This window comes from Phyllostomus hastatus, unplaced genomic scaffold, assembly GCF_019186645.2.
Source record: "Phyllostomus hastatus isolate PE091 unplaced genomic scaffold, TTU_PhHast_1.1 phas_contig_98, whole genome shotgun sequence".
Taxonomy (NCBI): Eukaryota; Metazoa; Chordata; class Mammalia; order Chiroptera; family Phyllostomidae; genus Phyllostomus; species Phyllostomus hastatus.
Window position 1 is genome coordinate 3850109 of NW_025333999.1, and position 26592 is coordinate 3876700.

Genomic DNA, 26592 nt, shown 5'->3' on the forward strand with positions numbered 1-26592 from the left:
AGCTCCAAAGCCATAGCCACTACACTGTGGGCAGTCACAGGCAGAGAGGCTTTTATGCAGACCAACTGTATGCCAAGCTTTGCAGGCCCTTTCAGGTAGGGTCTTCTTTAATCCGGAGAGAAATGGAGTTGGGCACATAGTGGAAGGGTGCTGCTGGGTGGGGGGACAGGAGCTGGGCACATAGTGGAGGGGTGCTGGTGAGTGGGGGGACAGGCCAGCACATTGGAATGGGGTTGGGTGGCTCCATGCACTCTGCATGGATGTTTGAGCAGGGGGTGGGGAACGGGCCAGCCAGGGAGGGCGGGGCCCAGCACAGCTGGTACAGCCGGTTCCAGGTCCCTGCCAGTCTCACTCTTGTGGCCTGAGCACCACCCCCTCACACTGCCCTACTGGCTCTCCTGGCGCCAAGGCCCCTAGAAGAGGGTGTGGGAATAGTCCCCTCCCCCTCTTGGTCTGGGTGTCCAGATGCAGCTGGGGACTGCCCAGACCTTGGGCTCCAGAGCAGCATCTGGAGGAGGACTCTGTGCCCAGGCTCCCCCTACACCCAGGGGCCCAGGGCCTAGGGTGGGGACAGGATAAGGGGGAAGTTCATCTACCCCCACCCACGGATCTCTCCGGGGCTTTCGACTTTGACATGAGGGACTTCTCCTTCTTATAAATAGTCTAGTGACCCCCTCCCCCTTGGCCCCACTGACCAGTGGGGCCCTCACCAGGAAACTGGGCTGGGGGCTGTGAGTGAGTCAGCCAGTGGGCAGGCCAGGGCGAGAACCCACAAGTCATAGCACCCAGCCTCCCGCGTCCCTGCCCTGGGTGTGGACAGGCAGCTGGGCAGGAAGAGGCTGAGAGTCACAGAGGTCCTCCCCCAGGAACCCCTGGCCTACCAGCTACCTCCCTACCCCACCTCTGTGGTTTGAGGGTCCCTCAGCCCCTCTGCCAGAAAGAAAGCTGCTGGGTTTTCCTGGAAGCAGGAAGGAGAGGTTGTCTCTTCAGGCTGACTCAGCTGGGCATGAGGGGAGTTCCCCATAAAACTACTTCTGTCTCCCCCCCACATATTATACACTGCTGGTGAGGTTTTGGGGGGCCTGGGCCTGGCTGAGATTCTGGGTGCCTCCTTTATAGAGGATGCACTGAGAAAACGGGTCTACAGCCCACTAGGGACTGAAGCAGCTAAGCCAGGCCTCCCAGGAAGTGACAAATAGGGAGGGAGGGAGGGAGGGAAGTCCAGGGTAATGTTTGGAGAGAGGAAGTGCAGGGATCGGTGGTGGGGGTGCTGGGTACAGAGACAGACTGGGAAGTTCAGAGCTCCGTAGTAGCTCAGTGTGGCCCAGGAGCATGTGCGTCTGGTCGGCTATGGGCCTGCGTATGACGGGCCTGTCAGGGCCCGTGAGAGTATGTGCGAGGCCTGTCTCCCCAGTGTGTGTGTCTGTGTGTGTGTCAGCCCAACCCTGCAGGGCTGTGTGGGGCCTGTCTGCTTTGTGGGGGGCGTGGTGGGTTTGTGTGTGGATGGTCTATGGAATCGGTCGCATATGGCTGGCCTATATGCATGTGTTGTTTGGAGTTCATATAGCTCAACTATTCCTGTCTGGTGTGTGTGTTTGTGCGTGTGAGGTCCACGGCTTGCCTGTGTGAGGTCTGTGTATGTGTGTGTGAGGTCTGAGGCTGATGTGTGCATGCGTCCATGTGAGCTCTGGCTGGTGTGTGCGTCTGGGTGTCTCTGTGCCAGTGTGTTTATGAATGTCTGATGTGGCCTGTCTGTGACTGCCTGGTGTGTGTGTGTGTGTGTGTGTGCACGTGTGAGTTCTGGGGCTGGCCTGTGTGTGTCTGTGTGAACTCTGGGGCTGGGGGGGGGGTGTGTGCATGCTAGCCAACAGGTTCTGTCAGGTGTTCCTGTGTCAATGGGCTTGTGAGTGTCTGACTGGCCTGCCTGTGCCTCACTGTGCTTGGTGTGACTGTCTGGCCTGACCACGTGTGTGAGTATGTCAGTTCTCACATTTGTCCCATCTGTTAGTGGGTCCAATATGTCAATGCTACCAGTGAGGCAGTGTGTGTCTGCAGGTCTCGGTGCCTATAGAGCCTTCTGAGTATGTGTGCAACCGTGGGAGGGGGCTCTCTGTCATGGCAGGTGCGCATCCTCTCCCTCTGTCTCATCGTAGGTTTGTTTTTCTCTTGTGTTTCTGGGTATCTTTTTCACTTGGTGACCTTGCTAGTGCATGTGGTGTGCACACACACGTGTTGCTTTGTGTGTCAGGATCTGACAGTGTGTGTCCGAACGCCTCTTGTACAACTGAGGCACTGTAAGTGACTGTCCCTCTGAGTCTGTCAACATGATGCATCACCAGCTTATGTCTAATGTACCGTTGTCTGCATCTGTTCTGTCACATTTGTCTCAGCATGTGTGCGACCATGCCACTGGATTAGCCAGGCTTTGTGCTCACCTGAATGTCTCTCTGTGCTTATGTGTGACATTGTGTCCATCTTGCCTGTATGCCTAGTTGATTTATCCTTGTCACGTACACCCACACCCTGCCTGCATGCTTCTGGCCGATAGCTTTCTCTTTTTTCAAGATTTTATTTATTTATTTTTGAGAGAGGGGAAGGAAAAAGAGAGGGAGAGAAACATCAATGTGTGGTTGCCTCTTGCCCATCCCCTACTAGGGACCTGGCCTACAACCCAGGCATGTGCCCTGACTGGGAATCGAACTGGCCACCCTTTGTTCCTCAGCCCACGCTCAATTCACCGAGCTACACCAGCCAGGGCAGTGTTGATGGCTTTGTGTGTTTGACAGCATTTCAATCTTGCTCCTGAGTCTGTCTGCTGCTGCGTCTGTATGCGACAGCCCACACTGGGTCATCTTGTCCAGATGTGTGTCTGACCCTGTCATTGTGTCCTAGGGTAGCAGTCTCTCTGTGGCGAGGGTGACAGGGGTTTTTGTGTCTGGACTGGCTCTCTCAGGGTGACTGTGTATGTGTACACTCCATGCCACCCCCCCAAGTCTGGCCACCCTGGGCCATGTTTACTCTGCCCCTAGCCGACTTCTGCCCTGCCCGGGGAGGGGCTGACCCTCCCGTCTGGTCTGTCCAGCCAGCAGTCCACAGGATGTTCCCTAGACGCTGTCTCTGCCAACATCCCCTCCCTGGGGCCACCCTTAGGTCAGGACCCAGGAGTCCAGGGCAGCAGGGGGAGGGGCTGCAGTGTGGGGGCCCTGTAAGGGCCCCAGAATGAGGGTGAGGGGTGGGGAGGTGACAAGCCCAACAGGTTCCGCCTCATTCCTGTCCCGCCTCTCATTTCCTGGGTGCCTGCCCGGGGCAAGGGTGGACAGGATGAACCCCAAGGCCTCAGAGTGCCTGGGTGGGGCAAGGCCTGCCTGGCACAGACTTGCTCCTGCTAGACACCCTGACACTGAGGCCTGAGAGACAGGAGGAACCTGGGTCCTCCTTTGGGCCAAGGCCCCTTCCTGCTCCTGTCCCAGCTCTGGATGCAAAAAGTCTCATCCATTATTCACCTAATCTCCATAACGGCACAACGAGCTGAACATGATTATCCCCATTTTTAGGTGGAGTAACTGAGACCCAGACAGCAATGAGAGCAGAGGCAGGATCTGAACCCAGCTCTTGGGTATGCTACCGAGACTCCCAGCCAGCTCACCAACCGCCTAACCTTCTCTCTCTAAAAATGGTACTTGTGGGGTGGAGTATGAACGAGGTCCCCAGGAGGCTTGGCTCAAGGGGGCACCCAGCTTGCTCTGAGTCAAAAGGGGCCCCTGGATGAAATGAATAAGAAAACGGCTTTAACCGTTTCATCGCCACGACAGACTCTGCCAAAACTTCCTGTGGGCTGTGGGGGGAGGGCTGGGGGCTGGGTTCCCGGAGTCTGGGGTGGAGGGGGGGGTGGACAGCCAATTCATAGGTGGGGGGAAACACTTCTAGTGACCTTGGTTAGGCTCAGGTAAAGGACGACACTGACCCCCACTGGAGGGAGACCCCCTCTCCCGAGGCACGAGGGTTCCTAGAACTTGGTTCTAAGCTGCCCACCCCCTTTCCCCTCCCTGCCTTGAGGGGTCTCAGAGTCCGCAGGCCCCCTCCCCAGGGGCCTGAGTCACACAGGGGAAAGCCGAGAGGGATGAGTCACGGGGGCGGAAAAGGGGTAGCAAGGTCCGCTGCGGTCAGTGGACCACCGGGCTGGCCTGAGTCACGCATACCCAGGCCTCCCTGACCCCAACCCCCTTCCCCAGAGACCGGGAGCGGGAAGCCCGTGATCTGCAGACGACGGAGCCAGAGGAACAGCAGGAGGGGAGGGGGCACGGGCTTGCCGCAAGGAAAGCTCCAGTTCCTATGGTAACTGAGGAGGGTCTCAGTTCGACTGGGGTTCCTCCCCTCGGCAGGGACGGCCCCAGGCCCCGGGGAAGCCCCCGAGCGCTCCTTTGAGGGGCCGTAAGTTTCAGGTCGGGCAGGAAGGGGTTAACGGCGGGGCCCCTCCTGGGTTTCACCCGCGCCCCAAGTACCAGGCCCCGCGCGCCCCCCACCGCCCCCGTACACGCGCACGCAACTAGCCCATCCCTGTTCCACGCGCTTGCACGCACGACCGCGTAGCGCTCCACGCACGCAGCGATCCCCGTCGTGTCTCACGTCACGCACGACGCACGCGCCCCCGCAGCGCGGGGAGGGAGCCCTCCCATTAGAGAGCGGCAGGATGCGGCGCGCCTGACATCCCCTGTGCACGTTGCTGCCTCCACTGAGTGCTCTGTCCTGTGTGACTTTACTACGCCCCCTCACAAGGTCACAAACTCTCCAAAGACCCACGGTGTTACACAAAGGATACACCTGCTACACGTTGGCACAAACCTTCACTCTTTTAGCCAGTCCTGCAGCGAACCCTGATAGGGTTACAGACACATATGGAGACACTGATAGTGACACAGGCACACCTGTCACCCACCATTTGTGGTGGGAACACACATAGGGCCATCTTCATATACAGATGGCATACACAGGCACTCTGATAAAGCCACACCATCACCATCAAGACAAAGTAAGACACAAAATCTTGGACCGATCGTGCTGTCATTTAGTCATCACAAAGAGGGTGTACAAAATAAAGCAGGGTCACAGAGACAAACCCAAAGGCTGCATACAGGGACATCCATATTTTTGTGGGGACATGGACAAACCAAGGACACGAGAGGGTCACACTATCACAAAAAGACATATGAGGGATAGAAAGTAGGACAGAGCCACGCAGAAACAACCTAAAGCCACACTGAGGTACTACTGATCATCGCATAGTTCTCACACAAAGGACACAGGTTATAGACACAAAGCAAGGTCTCACATGGAGAGCATGTGCCCCAACCCCCCCACCCCTCCACCCCACGAACAACCCAGCCACACAGAAGTAGCCTGTAGCATACATTCCCAGGGCCCCACGACACAGGTGGGTGCAGACACACACATCTATGTGCACACAGTCACAGACCCACCCTCTCACACCTACAGGAATGTGAGCATATTTCACATGGGCTCAGACACAAACACAAGGTGGTGGGGGTGGGGGGCAAGATGGGAATTCTTGGAGGGATGTCAGTGTTTGGAGTGCAGAGGGCCTGTCAGAATCCACCATGGTATGTGTCATGGTGTCCACCTTTGGCTGTGGTCAGATCTGGGGGAGGGACACCATCCTCAGATTGTTTGAGCCCAGGGTCCCCATCCCAGCCCTCATGACTGGGTTTCTGCCCAGATGTGAAGGCCACAGGGTGGGGGGGCGTCCAGCTGTGGCTGCAGGGAGGGGTTGAGTCACTCGCTTCCCAGCAATACTTCCCAGGCTGGGCCCAGCTGTTCCTGGAAACAGGCAGGAGGGGGTGGGGTCCTCAAACCAGTTGGGGGCTGCTGGCCCAGACTGGCACAATCTGTCCCTACAAAATGGGGGCCTTCAGATCATCCCTAAAACTTTTGGGGCCTCCACCAAAAATGGGGGGTTGCATCCTTCCCCCAAATATAGAGTCTCTGCCCCAAAACAAGGGCTTTAGTCCTCTTTCATTGAAGGTACCTGGAGCACCCAACAATGTGACTCTCTGCATCACATAATAGCGATTACTGTTCTTCTCTGCCAACGTTGGAGCTCCCTTACAGCCCAAACATGAGATTCCTGTGGCCCAAATTGAGGTTGGGTCTCCTCTCCCAAACTGATGGCACGTGGACCTTTCCTTAAATATGTGGATTTGGGTCACTTGATATCCAGAATGCCCATGCTATCATATCATCATCAGAACAATTCAAGTCCATGCTCCAAATATTTGAATTCCCAGATTCCTCCTGAACATCAAAATCTCTGCGGTTTTGCGAACATTGGGGACCTCATGCGGAATACTTGGTGATTCCCCAAGTATTGGGCAACCAGGTCCTCTCACAAATACCCCCAGCCCCTCTCCTCTTCCTGTTCAGAACAGTCCTAGTTCCCGGCTCACCTTCCACTTCTATCCGGGACCAGGATGGCCCCATTTCCCCCTATTGGCACTCTCCGGTGGGTACGGGATGCTGGAGCCGGTGGCATTGGTTCCCAAGCCCACTGGAAGGCAGCCTCGTCCGGAAGCCAGCACAGCCTGCCCGCCCGTGTCCCCCTCCCCACCGGTTCCCAGGGGCTGGAGGCTGAAAACAACATGGGAAAGGGATGTGGGACTGTAGAGGAGCCTCTGAGGCCCCCGCGTGCGTGCGTTGCGTGCGTCTGTCTGCACATCTGAGTGAGCTGTAACCGCGTGTCTAGTGGTAGAGTGACTGTGTTCGTGCGAAGCGGCGTGGGAGCTGTGTCCATCCTGCCTAACCCTCTCGGGGGCAGGTTCGGCGAAGCCAGACTCAGGGTTGGAGAGACCAGAGCCCCTCCCCTCAGACCTAGGCCCACCCCCAATGCAGAGCCCGCCCTTCCCTCCGGGTGCAGCTAATAACCTTTAATTACTGCTCATTAAGTCGCCCGCCCCTAGGGGGAGGGGCTGACAAAGAACTTAGCCCCGCGTCAAAGGGCGCGGGTCCGGGCGTTATCCCTTCTCCTAAATAAAGCTGGATCCACCCGGGACCTCTGTATCCTTGCGTGTGAACAGGGAATCAAAACACCACTTGCCACCCAGAGTCCTGGGGAGATTTCAGACACCTATTTATTTATTCCTTAAAAAAGGATTTATTTATTTTTAGAGAGGGGGAAGGGAGGAAGAAAGAGAGGGAGAGAAACATTGATGGTGAAAGAGCGCCCGGACAGGGAGGACTGAACCCCCAAACCTAAGCATGTGCCCTGACCAGGAATCCAACCTGCGACCTTTTGCTTTGACGGTCGGCGCCCAATCAACAGAGCCACACCTGTCAGGGTAGCTACCTATATATTTGAATCGTGAAGCTCCGGGACTGTATACTGTAGGCACTCAGTAAATGGTGACAGCGATTTTATTAACTGCTCTTGTTATTACTTTCCTTTGAGCGCCCCTCCCCCCGCGCGGTAGACTGCGTTCCTGCGGTCTGAGCGCCCCCTGGTGGGCCCCGGGGAACAAAGAGGCCTGGTCCGGGTTCTGAGCCCGAGGACTCCTGCTCCGGCCTTCAGGAGCGGAAGGCGCGGGAAAGCCCAAGTGGAGGACCGATCCAGGCTAGGCAAATGTGTCTGTCCATCACCCAGGACAAATGTCTGGCTGAATAATCCAGCCTTCGACCTAAGACCTCACTCATGTCCCCTTGTCTACCCGGGAGCAAGACTCCCACGTCACCTCCACCAGGAAGAAAGAGCCCATTAGGATCCCCCCTCCAAATTCAAAGGATGTGTAACGGCCTTTCCCTCCCCGGCGCAGATAAAGTGTCCGATTATAAAGGGATTAAACAGCAGAGTTTGTTTCAGCCTATACTACAGAGTGGGGTAGTTTCGGCTCACAAGATGAATGATCCTGAGATCTTTGCTACTCTCCAAAAGAACCAGTGGAGGCAGGAAACTCAAAGGTGTCCCAGACTGTCCCCTGGCGGCAGGGCGGGCGCCCGAATGCTGCCCGGATCCAAAATGGCAGTACTGGAGGCCTGAGCGGGCGCCAGGAGAAGATCACGTGTCCAGGGCGGGGCCTGCGTTCAGGGGGCGGGGTGGGGCGGCACTCTAGGCCGAGCGGGAGGTCGAGGTTGCGGGCGCTCGCTGGTGGCGGATCTGGTGGCGGCTGCAGTGGCGGGGCTCCGCAGCTGAGGTCGAATCCGATCGGGAGCCATGAGCATGGACAAGGCTGAGCTATGCGGGTCTCTGTTCACCTGGGTAGGTCGGGGGCGGGGCCAGGACAGGTGTGCGCCCGTTCTCTCCCGGGAGCCCTGGCCTGGGCTCGGCTCACCTTTCCATCCTGGGGCTGGGAGGAGGAAGCGGGGCTCATCGGTCTGCTGGGCCGTTGGACTCTGGCCTATGCACCCGCCTCTGTCACATAGAAGGTCTGCGTGGACAGAACAGGTGAGGTCCCGCCCCTTCGTGCCTGGTCACGTGGGACGATGACACAGGTGAACTGGCCTCGTGACTCATCGCCTGTGGGGACCAAGTGATTTGGTTCCGCCCTGGCCAGGTCGCGGGATGTTTGTAGGACAGAGGTGAAGTGGGGCCACGCCCCTCTGGTCCCAGGTGAGCAGATGTCATTCTGCCAAGGACTTGGGGAGCAACAGGCCAGCTCCTGTCCAACCGTTCACATTCAATCCTGTGAGATTTCCGTTGACCGTAAAAGTCTTCAAAAGGACAGTGGTTCAGTGATCCCAGGACCTGACGCTGCTTGTTGCGCTTTCCTCTTCCCCACAGTTGCAGATGTTCCATGTCCCATCCCCCTGTACCAGCCCCCAGGACCTGAGCAGTGGCCTGGCCATAGCCTACGTACTGAACCAGATGTGAGTGGAGCTGCGTGGGAGGGTACCCCCAAAAGTCCCCCAGCAGCTCATCTCACCTTCTCGCCCCCAGAGACCCTTCCTGGTTCAATGAGGCCTGGCTCCAGCGCATCTCAGAGGACTCAGGTCCCAACTGGAGAAAGAAGGTGACAGGTGGACTTGACTGGGGAACAGAGTGGTGAAGAATAATCAGGGAAGGGTCAGCTAGACATATTTCCTGGGTGATAGGCAGACCTGGTTAGGGAGAGGGACAGATGTCTGGTGATAAGCTGACTACTTATAGTAGAATAAGCTGACTACTTATTCTTTCATTCATCTATTGAACAGGCCTGGGCAAGCAGCAAGGAGTAACAGAAACCTGCATGCACAAACATAAATGTTGACTTCCGACGGCAATAAGTTGTATAGGCAATAAAGCAGTCCATGAGTGACAACAACTGGGGGTTGGTGGATGGTTACTCCAAATGGGCTGATCTTGATGTAAGATTTGAAGGACTGGTATCCCACACTAGGAAACAGAAAATGCAAAGGCCCTGAGTTGGGAGTAAGCTTTGTGTGATTGAGTCAGAATGGAAAGCAAAGGAATGGTATGTGAGGTCATCAGGAGCCTGGCAAGCTGGGGCAGGGAGGTGGATTCTATTTTAGGTGCTGTGTAAAGTCAAGAAAGGGTTTTAGCAGAGGAAAGGCACAACCTGGCTTGGGCTTAGAAAAGCTTCCCCTGACTGCTTGGAGAGGAATGGAGAGTGGAAGCTGAGGCAGGAAGCTGGCGCAGTAATCCAGGGGAGAGATGTTGAGGGCCAAATGGTGGTGGGGTTGCGGGGGCAGGTGGCAAGAAGTGATTGGGTTCCGGGAACATGTGAACAAGATGAGCAGGTGGATAAAAAGGGCAAGCAGCCAGACAGATCAGGCCTAGGAGAGGGGACATTCAGACAGAGAATGGTATGAAACAGGATAAGATGACCAGGAATTGGCAGGGGAGTTGGAAATAAAAGAATGGGGTAAATTCAGGATGAGAGGGGTAAGAGTTGGGGGACCTGGCTTTCTGAGGGCTCTGGGACCCTGGACACAATTCCTTGTCTCTCCTCAGGTTAGCAACCTGAAGATGATCTTACAGAGCCTGGTGGAGTACTCCCAGGGTGTGAGTAACTAAAGGGGTTTAGGGGGCTGTGCTGGAAGGAGAAATGTCTGTAAGCTCTTGACACTCTGCCATGCCCCCTCAGGTCCTAGGACATCCCATTTTGGAGCAGCACCTCCCCGATGTGAGCCTCATTGGCCAGTTCTCAGACCCCAGGGAGCTTGGCAAACTTCTTCAGCTGGTGCTGGGCTGTGCCATCAGTTGTGAGAAAAAGCAAGGTATGGGGGTTATAGGGTCATTAAGGGAAGACCTAAGGAAATCCTCCTCCCTAGGTCTCAGTTCTCTAACCTTGATCCCCAGAGCACATCCAGAGAATTATGACACTGGAGGAGTCAGTTCAGCATGTGGTGATGGAAGCCATCCAAGAGGTAGGTGGGGGTGCCCAATGTGGCAAGGAGCTGCAGCGCAGAGGCAATTGGGCACAAGCTCTGCCCCGGTACAGTCTGGATTCTGCCTGGAACTCAGCTGGCTAGCTTTCCCTGTCTCGTGCCTGCCAGCTTCTCCCAGCTCTAAGTCACAGTCTAGCTCTGTGACAATCAAAAGACCAGGCTTCCCTGTGTGCTGGACACATGGCAGGGGGTGGGGGGCAGACTTCAGGCTGGGGATATAGGGGAGAAATGGCTTTGTGGACAGGCGGATGGAGAGGTTCTCAGGCTGGATCATGGAGGCCTTGAAGGCTGCCTTCAGAGGACCCAGCTTATCTCAGTGCCACCCCATGTCCCTCCAGTTCTTGACCAAAGACACCTCTGATACCTTGCCACTGGAGACATATGGGAACTTTGACAGCCAGGTAAGAGTTGGGGGACCTGGTCAGTGTCCTGACCCCATTACTGATTCTCTGGGCTGCCTAACAGCAGGAGGGGCTTTTCTTTAATTCTGAAAACCACCCTCATCCCTCAGGGTCCTAGCCTCTTTCCTTGCCGGTTACCTAGGGTTCCTGAATCACCTTCCTCCAGTATCCTGGGGTCCCAGCCTTCTCTTCTTAGATCCTGAGAGTTTCTTGGATTCTTCCTCTCTGCCCCTAGAGATCCCAGCCTCCTCCCCCAATCTCCTTCCCTGGATTCCTGAGTTCCCTGCCCCTCCTGACCCTCACCCCTCTCATCAGTCCCGCAGGTACTACTTCCTGAGTGAGGAGGCTGATGAGGGGGATGAGCTGCGGCAGCGCTGTCTGGACCTGGAGCGGCAGGTGGGGCTGAGGTGGGGGGACCACTGGTGCTTCCAGGGTAGGGTTACCTGCAAAACCCCCTCCCCACTCTAGCTCACTGCACCTCCTGCCCACAGCTGGTGCTCCTGTCAGAGGAGAAGCAGAGTCTGGCACAGGAGAATACAGTGCTGCGGCAGCAGGTGGGCCAGCCAGAGGGTGAGGTTGCCACGGGCCTCACTGCCAAGAAGCTGCTGCTGCTACAGTCCCAGCTGGAGCAGCTGCAGGAAGAAAACTACAGGTGTGGGCAGCTGGGGCCAGGCAGGCCAGGGGGTTGCGGTGAGTGTGGTCCCCTCATGTGCCCACCCTCACACACCCCCAGGCTGGAGAATGGCAGGGAGGACGATCATCTTCGATGCATGGAGCTGGAGCGAGAGGTCGCTGAGCTGCAGCAGCGGAACCAGGCACTGACTAGCCTGGCCCAGGAGGCGCAGACCCTGAAGGATGAGATGGATGAGCTGCGGTGAGTGGTGGGTCCTGTAATACCCTTTAGATTCCACAGTGCCATCTGAACTGCATGTACTACCTGGACTCTACTGTGTCCTCTGGCCCCCTGGATCCATGGTGTGTTCCCCAGGACCTCCCCAGTGTCTGCCTGTTATCCCACATTGTTCCATCCATGCCTCATAGCATCCCTGTAGCCCCAGCAAGCCGAGGGCCCCCCACAGTTCTCCACGGACCCCACTGCACCATTCTGCATCTTATCATATCCCAAGATCCCATGGTGTCCTCCGGGACCCAACAGTGCAATACTTTGCCATCTCTTGTAACCTCTACTGTGTCCCCCCATGACACGATTGTACCTTCTTATGACTCCACAGCACCCTGGTAACCCCAGGACGTTTGGTGCACCCCCACAGCACTCACCCCCTCGACTCACTGTGCTTTCTGTAACATCAAAGGGCTCCCCTGTGACCCCATGGCACCTCTGTAATATTAAAATTCAAGGACCCCATAGTGCTCTGACCCCAAAGCTCCCCCATAACCCCTCCACTGCCCTTGTACCCACAGTGCCCATGTTGACCCCACAGTCTTCATGACTCGAAAGCATCTTTGGGGGCTGCTCGATCCCTCTGGGCCCCCATCATTCTCCCCGTATCCCTACAGCCATTGTCGGTCCCCACAATCCCACTTCTGAGCATCCCTGGTTATGATTCTGGCTAGCACTGACACTTAGGCTCCCTTTTTGCTCCCTAATAACCCCAACAGCACCAGACACAGGCTGAACCCTAACCTTCAAGACCCACCATCTCACTCAAATGCCCCCAGGCTGACATGACCCCTTCTGCCTTGAGGGCCTCACATCCCAGCTGAACCCTGACTTCAGACCCTAACCATCTCTCCTCACTTGCCCCCTCCCCCAGGCAGTCCTCGGAGCGTGCTGGGCAGCTGGAGGCCACACTGAGCAGCTGCCAGCGCCGCCTGGGGGAGCTCAGAGAGCTGCGGCGGCAGGTGCGGCAGCTGGAGGAGCGCAACACAGGTCACGCAGAGCGCACACGGCAGCTAGAGGAGGAGCTGCGCAGGGCTGGCTCTCTGCGTGCCCAGCTGGAGGCTCAACGGAGGCAGGTGTGGCAATGGTTGTGGTGCCAGGGAGCCTGGGAGCCTGTGCCTGTATGTGAGCAGGGGTGGAGGAGCCCCCATGGCTTGCTCCATTCACTTTGGGGACTCTCTGGGTGGCACTGAGTCCCTCGGAGATGAGTGCTCCTGTTTATATATGTATACAAAGTCACACCCTAAGGCAGGCCAGATTCTCTCTAGGTTTTAGGCCATGCCCCTTCTCTTAAACTCTGCCCTCTAAGTTTTTGAGGCTGGGTCCTCTGGCCTCTCTCCTTTAACTTGAACCCAGTCCCTGTCCCTCCTTCCCACTTTGCGGTCCTCACACCTTCCCTCTGTTCAGGTTCAGGAACTGCAGGGCCAGTGGCAGGAGGAGGCCATGAAAGCTGAGAAATGGCTATTTGAGTGTCGCAATCTGGAGGAAAAGTATGAGTCGGTGACAAAGGAGAAGGAGGTGAGGCTGAGGTCCCACCACCCAAGCCCCGCCTTGCTCATCATGGGGTAGCCCACTCAAGTGGGCCTCAAGTGGTGTCTCAAACTCCTTCCCTCCAGCGCCTGATGGCCGAGCGGGACTCACTGCGGGAGGCCAATGAGGAGCTGCGTTGTGCCCAGATGCAGCCTCGGGGACCCACCCAGGCTGGTGAGTTTGGGGCCCATCCCAGGATCCTGGTGGTGTGTGTGGCCTGGGGGTGCCGTTATGGCAGGCAGAAGAGGCAATGTCTCAGGCTTATTTAGGCCAGGAACAGAGTTAGGCCATGCTGGAGGGACACTACAGGGGAAAGGTTATGAGGGCCAACAGAAGGCAGGGGCTGCCCTCCTGAGCTCTGGGCAGGGCCAAGCATCAGGACTTCTTATCAGGTGGGGGGTGTGGAGACTTGTGTCAAGCCAGGCTTTTGGCCATACATGAGCCCTCAAAGATGACTCTGGGGCCCTGGCTGGTGTGGCTCAGTGGATTGAGCGCTGGCCTGGGAACTAAGGGGTTTCCAGTTCGATTCCCAGTCAGTGCACATGCCTGAGTTGTAGGCCAGGTCCCCAGTTGGGGGTGAGGGGGAGACAACAACACACTGATGTTTCTCTCCCTCTCTTTATCCCTTCCTTCCCCTTTGTCTAAAGATTAATAAAAAACTCTTAAAAAAAAAAAAGATGATTCTTGGAAAAAGGACCCTAGGGATGGTAGCCTGGGCTGTGCAGCTACCTGAAAACTTTTATCTCATATTCTCCAGATCCCTCATTGGATCCCACCTCACCAGCTGTGGAAAACTTAGCAGCGGAGATGCTGCCTGCGGAGCTCAGGTATTCTGGGGTCACTCAGAACTTGGGCCTGCCAGTGCCCACCTTCAGCCCTGCCACCCAGTGCAGGTTTCTATCAGAGCCCAGCCAGCTTGGCTCCGTTCCCAAGTCCTAGGGGGGGTCCTAGGCCCACGCACTCAAAATTCTGCTCTTACTTGTCTGGGGTGTGGCCCTGTTGGTGGCTTTCCTCTCCAGGATCCACCCTCAGGGCACAAATTAGGCCCAATCCATCCAGCTCTACTAGCCACGAAAAGTCTTAGGCCCCAGCCCTGCCTAAATCGGACTCTGACCCCCAAGGAACAGCTCTGTCCTGTGTGTAGCTCCTGCTAGATTCAGTACCCTGTGCCCTGCCCAGATGGGCTCTTCCTCCCCAGCTCTTCCCATTCCTGCGTCTTAGCTTACGCCTAGCTTTTCCTCAGCTCCTTCCCCAGTGTTTAAACCAGTTCCTGCGTCCTGGCCCTTGCCTGGCTCCATCCCTAGGCCTGCCTCATACGCCCGCCCACTTGGGTTACCTAGAACTCCGCTCACTACGCCTAGGCCCAGTCCCCAGGACTAGTCTTACCCCACAGTCTGACTGGGCTTCTCTAGGGCTCTGTCCCTTTCCTAGTACCCTACGCAAGGTCTGAGGGGTGACTAGTCCCCAGCTCTGTTCAACTCCCTCCGGTCTGCAGGGAGACGCTCCTGAGGCTTCAGCTGGAAAACAAGCGCCTGTGCCAGCAGGAGGCTGCCGACCGGGAGCGGCAGGAGGAGCTACAGCGCCACCTGGAGGAGGCCAACCGCGCGCGCCACGGGCTGGAGACACAGCACCGGTGAGGACAGTGGAGAGCAGCTGGGTGCAGGCGTGGAGACAGCCCGAGGGCGGCGCAGGCACTGAGCAGCCGTCCACCCCCCCGCAGGCTGAACCAGCAGCAGCTGCTAGAGCTGCGGGCCCAGGTGGAGGACCTACAGAAGGCACTGCAGGAGCAGGGGGGCAAGACCGAGGAGGACGTGAGTACCCACCTCCTTTCTGCCTGGCCCTGACCCCTGACCCTCAGTAACCCTCTTTTCTCTCTCCACTTGCTTCCTGGTGCCCTATACAGTCCATCGTAAGTATCATGGCCTCAGGGTGACACTACTGCCCTCATCCCGGGAAAGGGTTGGGACCTCTGGACACCCACTCACCCCATGCCTCTTCTCTCTCCCAGTCTGTCCTGCTAAAGAGGAAGCTACAGGAACACCTGTGAGTCCCAGAGGGATGTACTCCTGTTGGTGGGGGAGGCTGGGGCAAAGGTGGGGGTGGGGGGTGCAGACTCATTTGTGCAAATGCAGACTGAAGGTTTAGATCTAGGTCTTAAAGGCCAAGGGAAGCAGTAAAGACTGTTTCCGGGAGCCATGGGAGAGACACAGGGGATTTCAGCAAGGTAATCTTACCTTGTTGAAAGTGATAGTAGCCTTTTACTTTTTACACTGTTAAAAAAGAAACTATTGTAGCCCTGGCTGGTGTGGCTCAGTAGATTGAGTGCTGGCCTGTGAACCAGAAGGTCCCTGGTTCAATTCCCAGTCAGGGCCCATGCCTGGGTTGCCCTCCGTGTTCCCAGGTGGGGGCCTGTGAGAGGCAGCTGATTGATGTTTCTCCCAGACAATGATGTTTCTTTCCCTCTCTTTCTCCCTTCCCCCTTTCTCTAAAAAGTAAGTAAATAAATCTTAAAAAAATAACTTTTAAATAGTGATCACATTTGTAGTTTAAAAACCAAAATGTGTACCTCCCTGAACCCCAGATCGGCTCAATTGCCACCCTACTCCACTGCATTCCTATTCGTTTATTATGGGAATCCCTCCAGAGTTTTTTTTTTCTTTTCAATTACAGATTATGTTTAATATTAATTTGTATTAGTTTCAGGTGTACAGCATAATGGTTAGACAATCATTTACTTTACAAAGCTTTTCTCCTTCCAGCATTTTAAAACCAAATACAAATAAATATGAATGTAGGTTTTTATTTTCATTCTTTATTTACCCAAAAGGTAGTATAATAAGTGCTAGCCTGCACTTGCTTTTCCTACTTAAGATGACAGGGACATTTCTACAAATAGTCATTCTGTTTTATAAATATAGCAGCATATGTTAACTGGGGGTCCATGGGGAAACTAGGCCTTACTGGAAATGATTTGGGTGGTTGTTTTCTCAGTTTTGGCCAATGATAGAATGTAGCTGAGGATGACCCAGAGCACAGAAAAAGCTATTTCCTTACAGAGGCTGGATACCTGGAAGCATTAGGGCTTAATTCTCCTGTAGAATTATTGTCCAGAAAGGCTAGCATTTTTTGTGAATATCATAATGTATTTAACCCATTCTTTCTAGGTATTTGCAATTTCAAACAAAGCAACAAAGTGTAACACCTTGCACACAAGTGAAACTATGCATTGTTTCACTTGTGTGCAAGTGTATCACAAAAGTGTAATTGGTGGCTCTGAGGGCACATGCCTTGGTCATTTCAGTGGACATAGCTAGTAGATGTTATACTGTTTCGTGTTCAATGCACAATAATAGTGTCACCTATAGGGATGTTATCAAATCTTGTAGCCTGCATTTTCTTTTGTTGTAAGAAATTGGCATTCTAGAAAGATCACTGGCTGCTGTGTGGAAGATGGTACTGAAGGGTTGAGAATAGAAAAGGCTGGCAAGGGGTAGTGGTGGCTGGATCAGCCACCACTGAAACAGCAGTGGATACATGGGGGGCTGGCCCAGGGGCCATCTGACTAGGGGACTGGAGGGTTGTGGCTCTGGTGGTGGAGGAGGTGGAGGGGCCAGAGCACACAACCCTTGTGCTTGTGAGGCAGGCAGAGAGGTCTCTGTGGCCATGCAGGGGCACTTCTAGCCAGTGGAAAATGCCTTGGTAACCACTGCTGCTTGTCCCCTGCCCCCAGGCAGAAGCTGCATGAGGCGGATCTGGAGCTGCAGCGGAAGCGCGAGTACATTGAGGAGCTGGAGCCACCTGCCGACAGCAACAGTGAGCGGGGTTTGGCAGTGAGATGAGTGGGGGGAGACCTGAGCTGGATGTGGAGCTGAGCGGCCACCTTGTTTCTATAGCAGCCAGGCGTATCGAAGAGCTTCAGGACAGCCTGCAGAAGAAGGATGAAGACTTGCGGGCCATGGAGGAGCGGTACCGTCGATATGTGGATAAGGCACGCACGGTGAGGATGCTGAGTGACCTTCTGCCCAGGCTTCTGCCTCATTGGGTCACGCCTCCCACCAGTTTGCACATCTCTGCTCCCCACCTCCGCACCTATCATACCACGTCATGTCACAGGCTTCTACTCACTGCCATGATGCATTGAACAGCCTGTGACGCCAGGGCCAAGGCTCTGTCTTCCCCAACCCCTAGGTCATACAGACCTTGGAACCAAAGCAGCGGCCACCCAGAGGGGCGCTTCCAGAACTCCATAACTTGAGGACGCAGCTCCGGGAGCGGGAAGTCCGAATCCGGCACCTAGAGGTGGGTACCGTCATCCCCTCTCATAGCCCCCAGCACATCCAGGCCCTTGACTGTTGCCTCCTTGACAGATGGACTTTGAGAAGAGTCGAAGTCAGCGGGAGCAGGAAGAAAAGCTTCTCATCAGTGCCTGGTATAATATGGTGAGTTTACTACCACCTGGGCTGGAGTGTTGGGGGCATCCCCTGGGCTCATCTGATGTCAACCACACCCCTCCCTGCAGGGCATGGCCTTACAGCAACGAGCAGGGGAAGAGCGGGCACCCGCCCATGCTCAGTCATTCCTGGCCCAGCAGCGCCTGGCCACCAATGCTCGCCGTGGACCATTGGGACGCCAAGTATCCCTGAACATGCGCTCCACCGACAAGCACTGATGTACCTCAGGATCCTGCCACCTGCCCAGCCAGTCAGGGCTTGATCCACCCTGGATTCTGCCTGGATTCCCCCAACTCCCCTGGGGCCCAGCATTACGCTGGGGTCAGCTGCTTGAGAGCCTTGAGGTCATGACCTGTGCCTTTTCCTCTCCCAAATGAGCCAAGGGTACAGGACATGGTGAGAGGCAGGTACGGGGCTGTTCTTTTTAGCAATGTGATTCTTATCCTTAATATTCTCCCTGGGGTTAATGAGTTGCCAGGTAGAAAGAGTGATTTTATATTTGAGAAGAAAAATAATAAAGACTTTAAATCTGTTCTGGCTAGACTCTAGTGAGGGGAAGAAGATGGGCCGGGGATTCAAATCACTGCTTTTAAGAAAGGCCTGGCTTGTGGTCTCAATAACATGTGAGTAAGTGATAGCACCCAGTGAGGGGTGAGAATCTCATCTGTGTTTGTGTAATTGTGCATGTGTGATGGGTTTTGAAGAAGCTTCAGACAAAAATCCCTGCCTTATGAAGAAGCTCTTATGTCCAATGAAGGGAGACAGACAGTAAAGGAAATAGATAAAAGTTTGATGTGAGAAGTGCTATAGAGAAAATAAAGCAAGCAGAAGTGATGGGGTTGCAGGAGGTGGATTTGGGAGGTGGTGATTTTTTTTTTTTTAATTTTGATTAAAGTTTATTTGAGCCAGCTCTGACTGGTGTGGCTCAGTGGACTGGGTGTCATCCCACAAACTGAAAGGTCACTGGTTTGACTCCCGGTAAGGGCATATAATTGGGTTGTGCCCAAGCCCCTAATTGGGGGCGTGCGAGAGGCATCTGATGCATGTTTCTCTCACACGTGGATGTTTTTCTCCCTCTCTTCCTCCCTTCCCCTCTCTCTAAAGATAAATAAAATGTATTTTTTGAAGTATTTGAGCCAAATTGACAACATGCTGGAGAGTAAGATCTCAAATGCTTCTGGAGGTGGTGATTTTTCATAAAAGGCCAGCAACAAGAAGACCTTACCAAGGAAGTAACATAATTTAAATAGAGACCTGACAGAAGGGAGGAAGGGGCCACATAGATGTCTGGGGAAGAGCAATCCAGCCAGATGGAACAGCATGTGCAAAGACCCTATGAGACCTTGCTTGGTGGGTTAGAGGGGCAGTGTGGAGTCAGAGAGGAGAAGGGAGGAGACGAAGATAGGGAGACAGTTCAGGGCCTCCTGAGCTGTGTGGAAGACTTCAGTTTTTATTCTAAGTGAAGTAAGAGTCATGGAGGGTCCTAAACAAAGGAAGGGTGTTACCTGATTCAGGTGTTCATAGGCTCCCTTTGGCTGCTGTGGGCAGAACTGACTGGGGTGTTAAGACCAGAGCTGGGAGACAAGGACAGAAGTTACTAGTCCAGCTGGGTGGGTGCATGACACTGGGGGCTCTAGCCATGGTGGGGGCCCTAGAGGAAGGAGGAATGGCTGGAATCTGGATACAATTTGAAGACCAAGCCAATGGGATTTGCTGCTGGGTTGATGTGGAGGGGGTGAGAGAAAGAGAGGAGTTAATGACTCCAGGTTTTGGCCTCATTATTTGTAAGGACAAAGCCAACAAAGAGACTCTGGGGAGCTGATAGGGAGCTGGTTCAGGGACATATTATGTCCCAGATGCCTGGAGACATGGAGAAGACAGTTGGATCTATGGGTCTAGAAATGGAGGGGGGGGTCCTGTTGGGACTCCTAAAAACAGGAGTCATTGGCATGTGATTGAATTAAGACCAGGAACACTGAAAAGATAACTGAAAATTCAGGGATTTGGGGTAGAAAGGTTGCTTGCAGAACCATAAATCAAGGCTGACAAGAGGAAGCTGTGGTCCTGGGACTGTGACTAGTACACTGATAAATGGATAAAGTTGTATGCACTGATGGGGCCATTTCAGAGAGCAGAGTTTGGGAAGAAGTATCAGGGCATCAGGAAATGACCTGGACAGTTTCTCAGATCTGACTTAGCACAATGCCTGGCAGGAAAAGTCAGGCTAACAACGTTTGAGTAGAAACCACTAACATTTTATTGAGCACCTATTATGTACCAAACACTTTAAAGCTATCATTTCATTACCATCCTCACAACTCAAAGACGTAGGCACTCATATCCCATTTTAGGAAAACAATAAAGGCAGGACACACTGAGAGAAGCCTCTCAGGCAGTAGGGGGTGGGAAGTAGAGCTGGTGGGAAGGATGAGCTGATCAGCAGCTGAAAGAATCCCCTGCCCTTAGTTCAGTGCCTGGCCCACAGGAGATGCAGGACAGGTGTGAAGGCAGGAGCACAGGTAGCAGGAACTGGTCAAAAACCAGCAGGTGAAATCCACAGGTGGCTTATGCAGACCCCCACTGCTGCTTGAGTGAGGTGTGGGTCTTGGTTCCCTGTTCTTGGGGATCCCGGGCCGAGGGTCTCAGGCGAGACTCTCCTCCTCTTCACCAATGGGGCTGGGCAGCCAGGGCGGAGCCGGCCCCCGAGGCGCCGGCATGGGCACTGTGGTGAAGGGCTCAGCAGCAGGCCCCGGGGCTGGCGGCTCTGGCCCAGTGGAGGGCTCAAGGTCCAGCTCTCGAAGGCTGGAGTCCAGTATTAGGTCCCCACAGCCGCAGTCTGAGGCAGCACCATCCAGGGCGCTCGTGCAGCTGGCGGCCATGGATGCCTCCGACACGCAGCTGTTCTTGCGGCGCAGCAAAGACAGTCGCCGGCCCAGCAGGCCTCCTGGGGCCATGCCCAGGCCTCCTGGCAGGAGGCGCTGCAAAAAGTCGACAGGCGCCTCGCCCAGCGGCACATCCACACCATCTGGCCGCTGGAATTGCATGTCCTCCTTGGCCAACCTGTGGCACGAGTAGCGGGTCAGCACGGCAACCTCGCCCCTCTCCTTGGTTGAAAGACCTGAGACTGAGGCCTGCTGCTTTTCCTAGCTCCATCCACACATTTGTCTCATCTACCCTAAAATAACTTGACCCCTCACCCGAGAGCCTGGCCTTATCCTTTGGCTCTGGTTCTGCTCCAGACTTAGGACTCAGAGCCTTAGTTGTGGCATTGTACCGCCCCTGGCCAACTGTCCAGTCTTCACACACCTTAGCCCTTAGCTCTGACCCCAATTAGTGGCCTGGTCCCAGACCTTGACCCCAATCCCTATCCTCATAGACTTTAGCTCTTAGACCCAGACCTTGAGTCGAGATCCCCCCTCAATCAGACATTCCGGCAGAGCCAGAAGCCTCGCCCCAAGAGGCCCCGCCCACCCCATTTGCTCACGTGATATCGAAGGTTGAGCCCTGGAAGGAGGGCTGCTGTCTCTGAAAGGCTGTGGCCGTGGTGTAGGGGGCTCGAGCCTCCGCGGTGTCCCAGTACAGGTCCTTTTCCAGCATGGCCAGGTCGTCGTACATCTCATCCACCGCCAGCATTGACACCTGCAGGCGCAGACAGTGGGCTAGGGGCTAGGTGGGGAGGAGGGTTAGCAACACGCAGGCACCGTGGGGTGGACCCTTCAGGATGGGTATGAGTGTGATAACAAAGAGAGAAGGATGCTCAGAGGCCATGCCTGGGCAAGTCGTGGCATGCTTGGGGCCAGGGCCACTTTGGAAGCCACGGGATGGTCACAACTGAGTTTCACCTGGAAGTTGCGGTCAATGAGAAAGTTGGTCTCAAAATCGTCATCATCCTCTCCAAAGGGATTGATGAGCTGCTCTGCTACCTTAGCGGGCAGGAGGGAGATAAGCAGAGACCTGAGAACCCCTGCCCGCTCCACTCCTGGAGTCCCAGCCTGGTGGTGTTGGGGGGCGGGTACATACCTTAAGCCAGCCCGCATAGAAGAAGAACTGCAGCAGAGTGAAGACTGGTACAAACAGATCAAGATTGTGGTCTTTGTAACCCTGCGCAGGGTCTAGGAACTGGCGACCGATGAGGCAGGCCAGGAAGTAACTATACACTGCGATGGTCACCACCTGGGGGAGGGCAGCTGCCAAGTCAGGGCTCTCTGGGCCTCAGGGGTTGTGGAGAGACCAGGGCTAGGACAGGGAGTCACTGTGATGGGGTCTTAGGTGGCCCTCAGTTTCCCCTGGAGACCAGTGCACCCCACAATGGATCTAAATGGGCACGGCGGGGTTACCTGGGTGTAGACAAGGGGTACGCTTATCCAGTCGTAGTGAAAGAGCATCGAACACTTGCCCCGAAACGCAGTCAGCTCCTAGGGTGGATACGAGGTATGAAGGTATGAGCTCACATGGGGGATTAAGTGTGGGTACTTGGGACAGAGGTGACTGGCTGCCTGGTGGAAGGTGATGGCTTCTGAGAGCTCTGGGGAGATTATTTAGTGGTGACTGTATACCTGGGGTGGGGGACCCATTGAGATAGATGCACACCCGGAGGCTGCTAGGTAAGAGTGTTTCCAATCAGCCTCGTGGGAGGCGCGAGGCAGGCCGTCATCTGACACAATCCCAGGAGGGTGGAGTACAATTTTTTCCAGTATTTTGTATGAATGACCAGCTGGTGAGCTCACCTCAAGCAGCAGTTTAAGGGCACTGTTGTCGCGGATGCGGCCCTCACGCCTGGCCTGTGCTGCCAAGTTAGAGAACCAGATGCAGGGCACCCAATACTTGTTGTAGGATGAGTTCAGGTTCTCAAACTTTTTGCGCTCTTCGCGGGTCATAAACCCTGGAGGAGTGAGTTGGGGGTCACTTGCCCACCTTCCCGTCCTTACAAGGTCATTCGCCCTACCCTCCTCATGGCCCTGCCCCCCCTTTACCCCCCTTGCCCCCACCCCTCCTTGCCCCCACCCTGCCCCGCCTCCAGCGGGGGCCTCACCAGCTTCCACCACGTGGTCTATGGTGGGGAAGCGCTTGAAGACCGCGGTGCTGACAGAGCGCAGGATGAGCACTGCGGAGAGCCCTGCGTAGCGCATGAGCGTGCGCCGGTAGAGCCGGCCGCGCTCGTCTCGTCCGTGCACCGTGCCAGATACTACGCACATGAGGGCGTCGGGCAGCGGCATGCAGAGGTACTGATTCCACCAGCGGTGTACCACCAGGTTCACGTAGAAGCCTGCGCAGAGCCGGGAATGGGGAGCTCAGTGGGGACACTAGGGCTAGGGGTTCGGGGGCCCAGGTCGTGGAAGGAGGAGTGAAAAAGGGTCTGCCTCAGTGACACAGGGCAGGCTGGTCACTCTGACCACCTGGGGCCACTTGGGCTGGGAACTTGGGGGTCTAACCCTGAGGTCAGAGTTGCTGGAGCAGTCTGGCTACTGGGAAGTCACCTGGGATGCAGCACTGGGATTCTTGTATGGGAGCAGAGACATAGGGCCCTTGGGCAGATTTTCCTGGGTGCAGGGAGCCCCTGAGCCAGAGATGTGTGCAGGGATTGCATACAGGATCTATGCCAAGGGTGCTTGAGCAGGCTGATCATCCAGGTGGGCAGAGAACAATGAGAAGGAGGCTGGGGGCCTGGACTTGTCAGAGAAATTCTTCCTAGGCTGGACTTGAGAGGATGGATTCATGCGAGGTCCCTGGAGGAGGTCCTGTCTCTGGAGCCCAGGATATGGGGAGGGGGGCACTAGTAATCTTATACAGACACAGGTAGGAGTCCCTGAGATGCCCAGGAATAAACATATGGGTGACACGGTACTCTCCCAAAGGGGCACTGTAACCAGGTGATAGCCAAGGGGCCACACCTGGCATAGAGGATGCAGAAAGGGGGGGGGGCAGTGGGGCTGGACTTGAGGGGGCTCTCAGAGGGGCAGGCATGGGGGATGTCCCAAAGGAATGAATGGGTTTCTCCCAATGGAGGAGTGGGGAACTGGGAGCACGGCACGCTGGAACACACCAAGCACGAAGGAGACGGGGATGAGACTGGCATACTGGTCGCAGTAGATGACGAGCATCTCAAAGTAGCGCTTCTGCTCTTCAGTCAGCACGAAGCTGCAGGGAGGGGTGTGTGTCACAGGCTAGCCCACTCAGCTGCCAGTCTCTTCCGGCGCCCCACACCCCGGCCTCTTCCCAGCCCACTCTGCCCCGCACACTCAGCCCGGCCGCCTCACCGATAGGCAGCACTCAGCACCATGTAGAGCCCGAGAAAACAGAGCAGCTCCCGCCACAGAAGTTTGTAGATGCTGCCGCGCCACAGCAGTAGCAGCTGTGAGAAGCCGCCGAACCGTGCGTTGGCCACACGGGCTGTGTAGGTGACAGTCATCGCGGCGCCGGCCGGTGGGACCAGAGAAGGTGAGGCCAGACCCAACCCCCAACTGTGACCTGCGAACAGGGGACCTGGAGGGAGGGGCTGTGGGCGGTGGGAGGTGGTAGAGAGGAATGGGGTGACTCAGCTCAACATTCCCTCCCTGCCCAGCCACCTCCTCAGTCCAGCCTCCTCCCAGCCTTGCTCAGTCCCACCCCTAGCTGCCGGTCCTCCTCAAGCCTTCTCCCGTAGGCCACCCCTTTTTTGGACTCTTGCTTTCCACATCTTGTGCCTACCTCTTCAGCCCCTCTCACCAGCCCCAGCCGCCCAAACCCTTGAGTTAACCAAGGTGTCTTCGATCCCATCCCATCCACATTACCTGGGCTCCATCTGGAAACTCCCCTACACCCCCAGTCACCATTGTCTCTGTTTCTGGATTTTCAGGGCTCTGACTGCCCCCCTATACCATTCTTCTCCCTCATATCCCACCTCTGTGTCTCCCCACTTCCCTAGCTCCCAGTCCCTTCCCTTCCTCCACTGCCACACTCTTTGGAAGCCCTACAAAACGCTGTCAAGACTCCAGGCCCCCAGTTCCCCTCCCACACTCCCCCTGCCCCAGGCAGGCCCCCTCTCCTGCACAGCTGCCCCAGCCCATCCACCCTCCCCACTTCATTATTCCTCCCCTTCTCCTGAGTCCACCTTCATCTTCCCTCTGTTCGTTGTCCAGCCTTCTAAGCTCTCCACTCCGTACTCTGAGGATTCTGATGGATTCATGCCTGATTCCTGTCCACAGGTCCACCCGTCTTCAGAGTCTCCTATTCCCCTGGGCCTGGGCCCTTCTCACCTGATGGTGGGTGCAGGACACACGGGGACAGGGACAAGATAGGCAGGTGGCTTCAGCATCAGGTGGGGCTGAAGCCAGACCCTGGGGTGGGAAGGGGCTGAGGAATGGGAGTGGATGGTCCCTCCCTGGCCTTCTCCCCTGAGCTGCAGCCTCAGAACTTTGGAGAAGTCTAGCCAGTTTGTTACCTGGAGCAGGGGGAGAAATCCACCCAGGCCTCCCTTGCTCCTCCCCATCTCTCTTCCTGGCATTCACTGGCAGGTTCAAGGAATTCTAGAACTAGAGCTGGGGGAGGGGGCAGGGACCGTGTCCTTCCTAGCCTTAGACACATGCGCACGGGAGCACGCACATGCACACACACACACACTCTGCTCAATGGGGCTGGTTCACTTCCCATTCACCTGTAATTGTACACTGTCACAAAGATGTACTTAGAAACACACACCATACACCCAGGCATAGATTCAGCTTTCCTCAACACTGACACAACCATGGTGATCCAGAGGGCAGTAGGTTCTGTCACAGATAAAGTCACAAAAGTCACCTAGCTCTACCCCCTCCAACATTCAGGTATATGGCAGATGGACCCCATCCCAGCAGGCTCCCAGCCACCAGCCACCCAGGAACACATGGGCAGGGGCCCAAGGCCCAGCATTCCCTCCTGATTACACCATTTAACAAAGACACATTCGAGATCACACAATCAGCTAAGTGCAGACCCCACCCAGAGCCCAGAAAGCCTGCACACACAGGTGCACACCATCCCACAGAGGACAGTAGCACGAATTTATTCCTGACCTTCCCTGCACAAAGATACACCCATGGTCACACACCAGATGTGGGAATGCCTGCCCTCTACGCAACTGCACACACTCCTGGGGTCCCTCAGATCTATCAGTGTTGCAAGGACACACTCACACAACAGTGACCCCTCAACAGTCCTGCAGACCCTGAGGAGCATATCCAGATGGGCTCACATTCACAAGCCCTCCTGAAACTCATCTGCATTTGCACACTGAAAAGTAAGACACCCCTCCCCTTGCCCCCTCATTGTGGTGTGCAGCCCCCTCCCCCATACACACACACCTCGGATCTCAGACCCTCTCATACAAGCTGGTGTGCCATGCACACACAAGCTTGGGGACACGAAAACTCATCCCTATAGTTGGCATGGATGGAGGACAGACATTAACCCCTTCACAGATATGCCCACAAAGAGGTCATTCCCAGCCTGGCACAAACAGCTTCCCTACCCATCTTTCAAACACGCAGCCTGGTGTGGGAATGGTGGAGGCTCAGAAGTCCACTCTGTGTACTAGAAGTGCAGATGTCTTTATGTGGCCCCACCCAGAAGCCCTGCCAGCCAGGATGCTTTGTTCCAAGGCTGGCAGATGCCTGCCCCACCTGGGGTAATTAGGAACTAGCCTAGGCTGGCCATCCCCAAACCCGCTCCTCTGCTGTCCAGCTGGACAGCCAATAAAAGTGGATGAGGGGTGGCACTGCTAGCTATGGGCCCTGGGGAGGCTTTGAGTTGATGAGGCTCTCTTCCTGACCAGAGTCCCCCACTCTCTAGGGTGTATGCATGTTTTTTTTTTAAGATTTTATTTATCTTTTTTAGATAGAGGGGAAGGGGGGCGGAAGAGAGGGAGAGAAACACCAACATGTTGTTACCTGTCCTGTGCTCC

General features: G+C 55.5%; 2 protein-coding genes across 5 annotated transcripts; one reads left to right on the top strand and one right to left on the bottom strand.

Annotated features, from left to right (window-relative positions):
- The first annotated feature begins 7166 nt into the window (after positions 1 to 7166).
- On the top strand, positions 7167 to 18583 carry HOOK2 (hook microtubule tethering protein 2). 4 transcript variants are annotated; one of them, XM_045853444.1, is made up of 23 exons: positions 7167 to 8263; positions 8786 to 8871; positions 8942 to 9014; positions 9956 to 10006; positions 10089 to 10221; positions 10304 to 10371; positions 10731 to 10793; positions 11109 to 11189; positions 11285 to 11445; positions 11527 to 11667; positions 12569 to 12770; positions 13102 to 13212; positions 13311 to 13398; positions 13982 to 14051; positions 14720 to 14857; positions 14945 to 15035; positions 15128 to 15133; positions 15233 to 15267; positions 16955 to 17037; positions 17121 to 17221; positions 17413 to 17523; positions 17592 to 17663; positions 17744 to 18583. In XM_045853444.1, exons 1-23 carry the CDS (start codon positions 8219 to 8221, stop codon positions 17891 to 17893), a joined length of 2160 nt encoding a protein of 719 aa, XP_045709400.1. In that variant the 5' UTR covers positions 7167 to 8218; the 3' UTR covers positions 17894 to 18583. The 4 variants fall into 4 exon arrangements, with proteins under 4 accessions (XP_045709400.1, XP_045709399.1, XP_045709401.1 ...); XM_045853443.1 differs by having other exon boundaries at positions 7168 to 8263; positions 17118 to 17221; XM_045853445.1 differs by lacking the exon at positions 15128 to 15133 and having other exon boundaries at positions 7168 to 8263; positions 17118 to 17221.
- Positions 18584 to 19958: 1375 nt separating this feature from the next.
- On the bottom strand, positions 19959 to 25029 carry BEST2 (bestrophin 2). The gene is made up of 10 exons (XM_045853312.1): positions 24911 to 25029; positions 23933 to 24171; positions 23719 to 23813; positions 22708 to 22941; positions 22403 to 22557; positions 22013 to 22090; positions 21696 to 21848; positions 21518 to 21598; positions 21160 to 21314; positions 19959 to 20735 (listed from the first exon to the last, which is right to left on the bottom strand). Exons 2-10 carry the CDS (start codon positions 24082 to 24084, stop codon positions 20318 to 20320), a joined length of 1521 nt encoding a protein of 506 aa, XP_045709268.1. The 5' UTR covers positions 24085 to 24171; positions 24911 to 25029; the 3' UTR covers positions 19959 to 20317.
- Positions 25030 to 26592: the final 1563 nt, after the last annotated feature.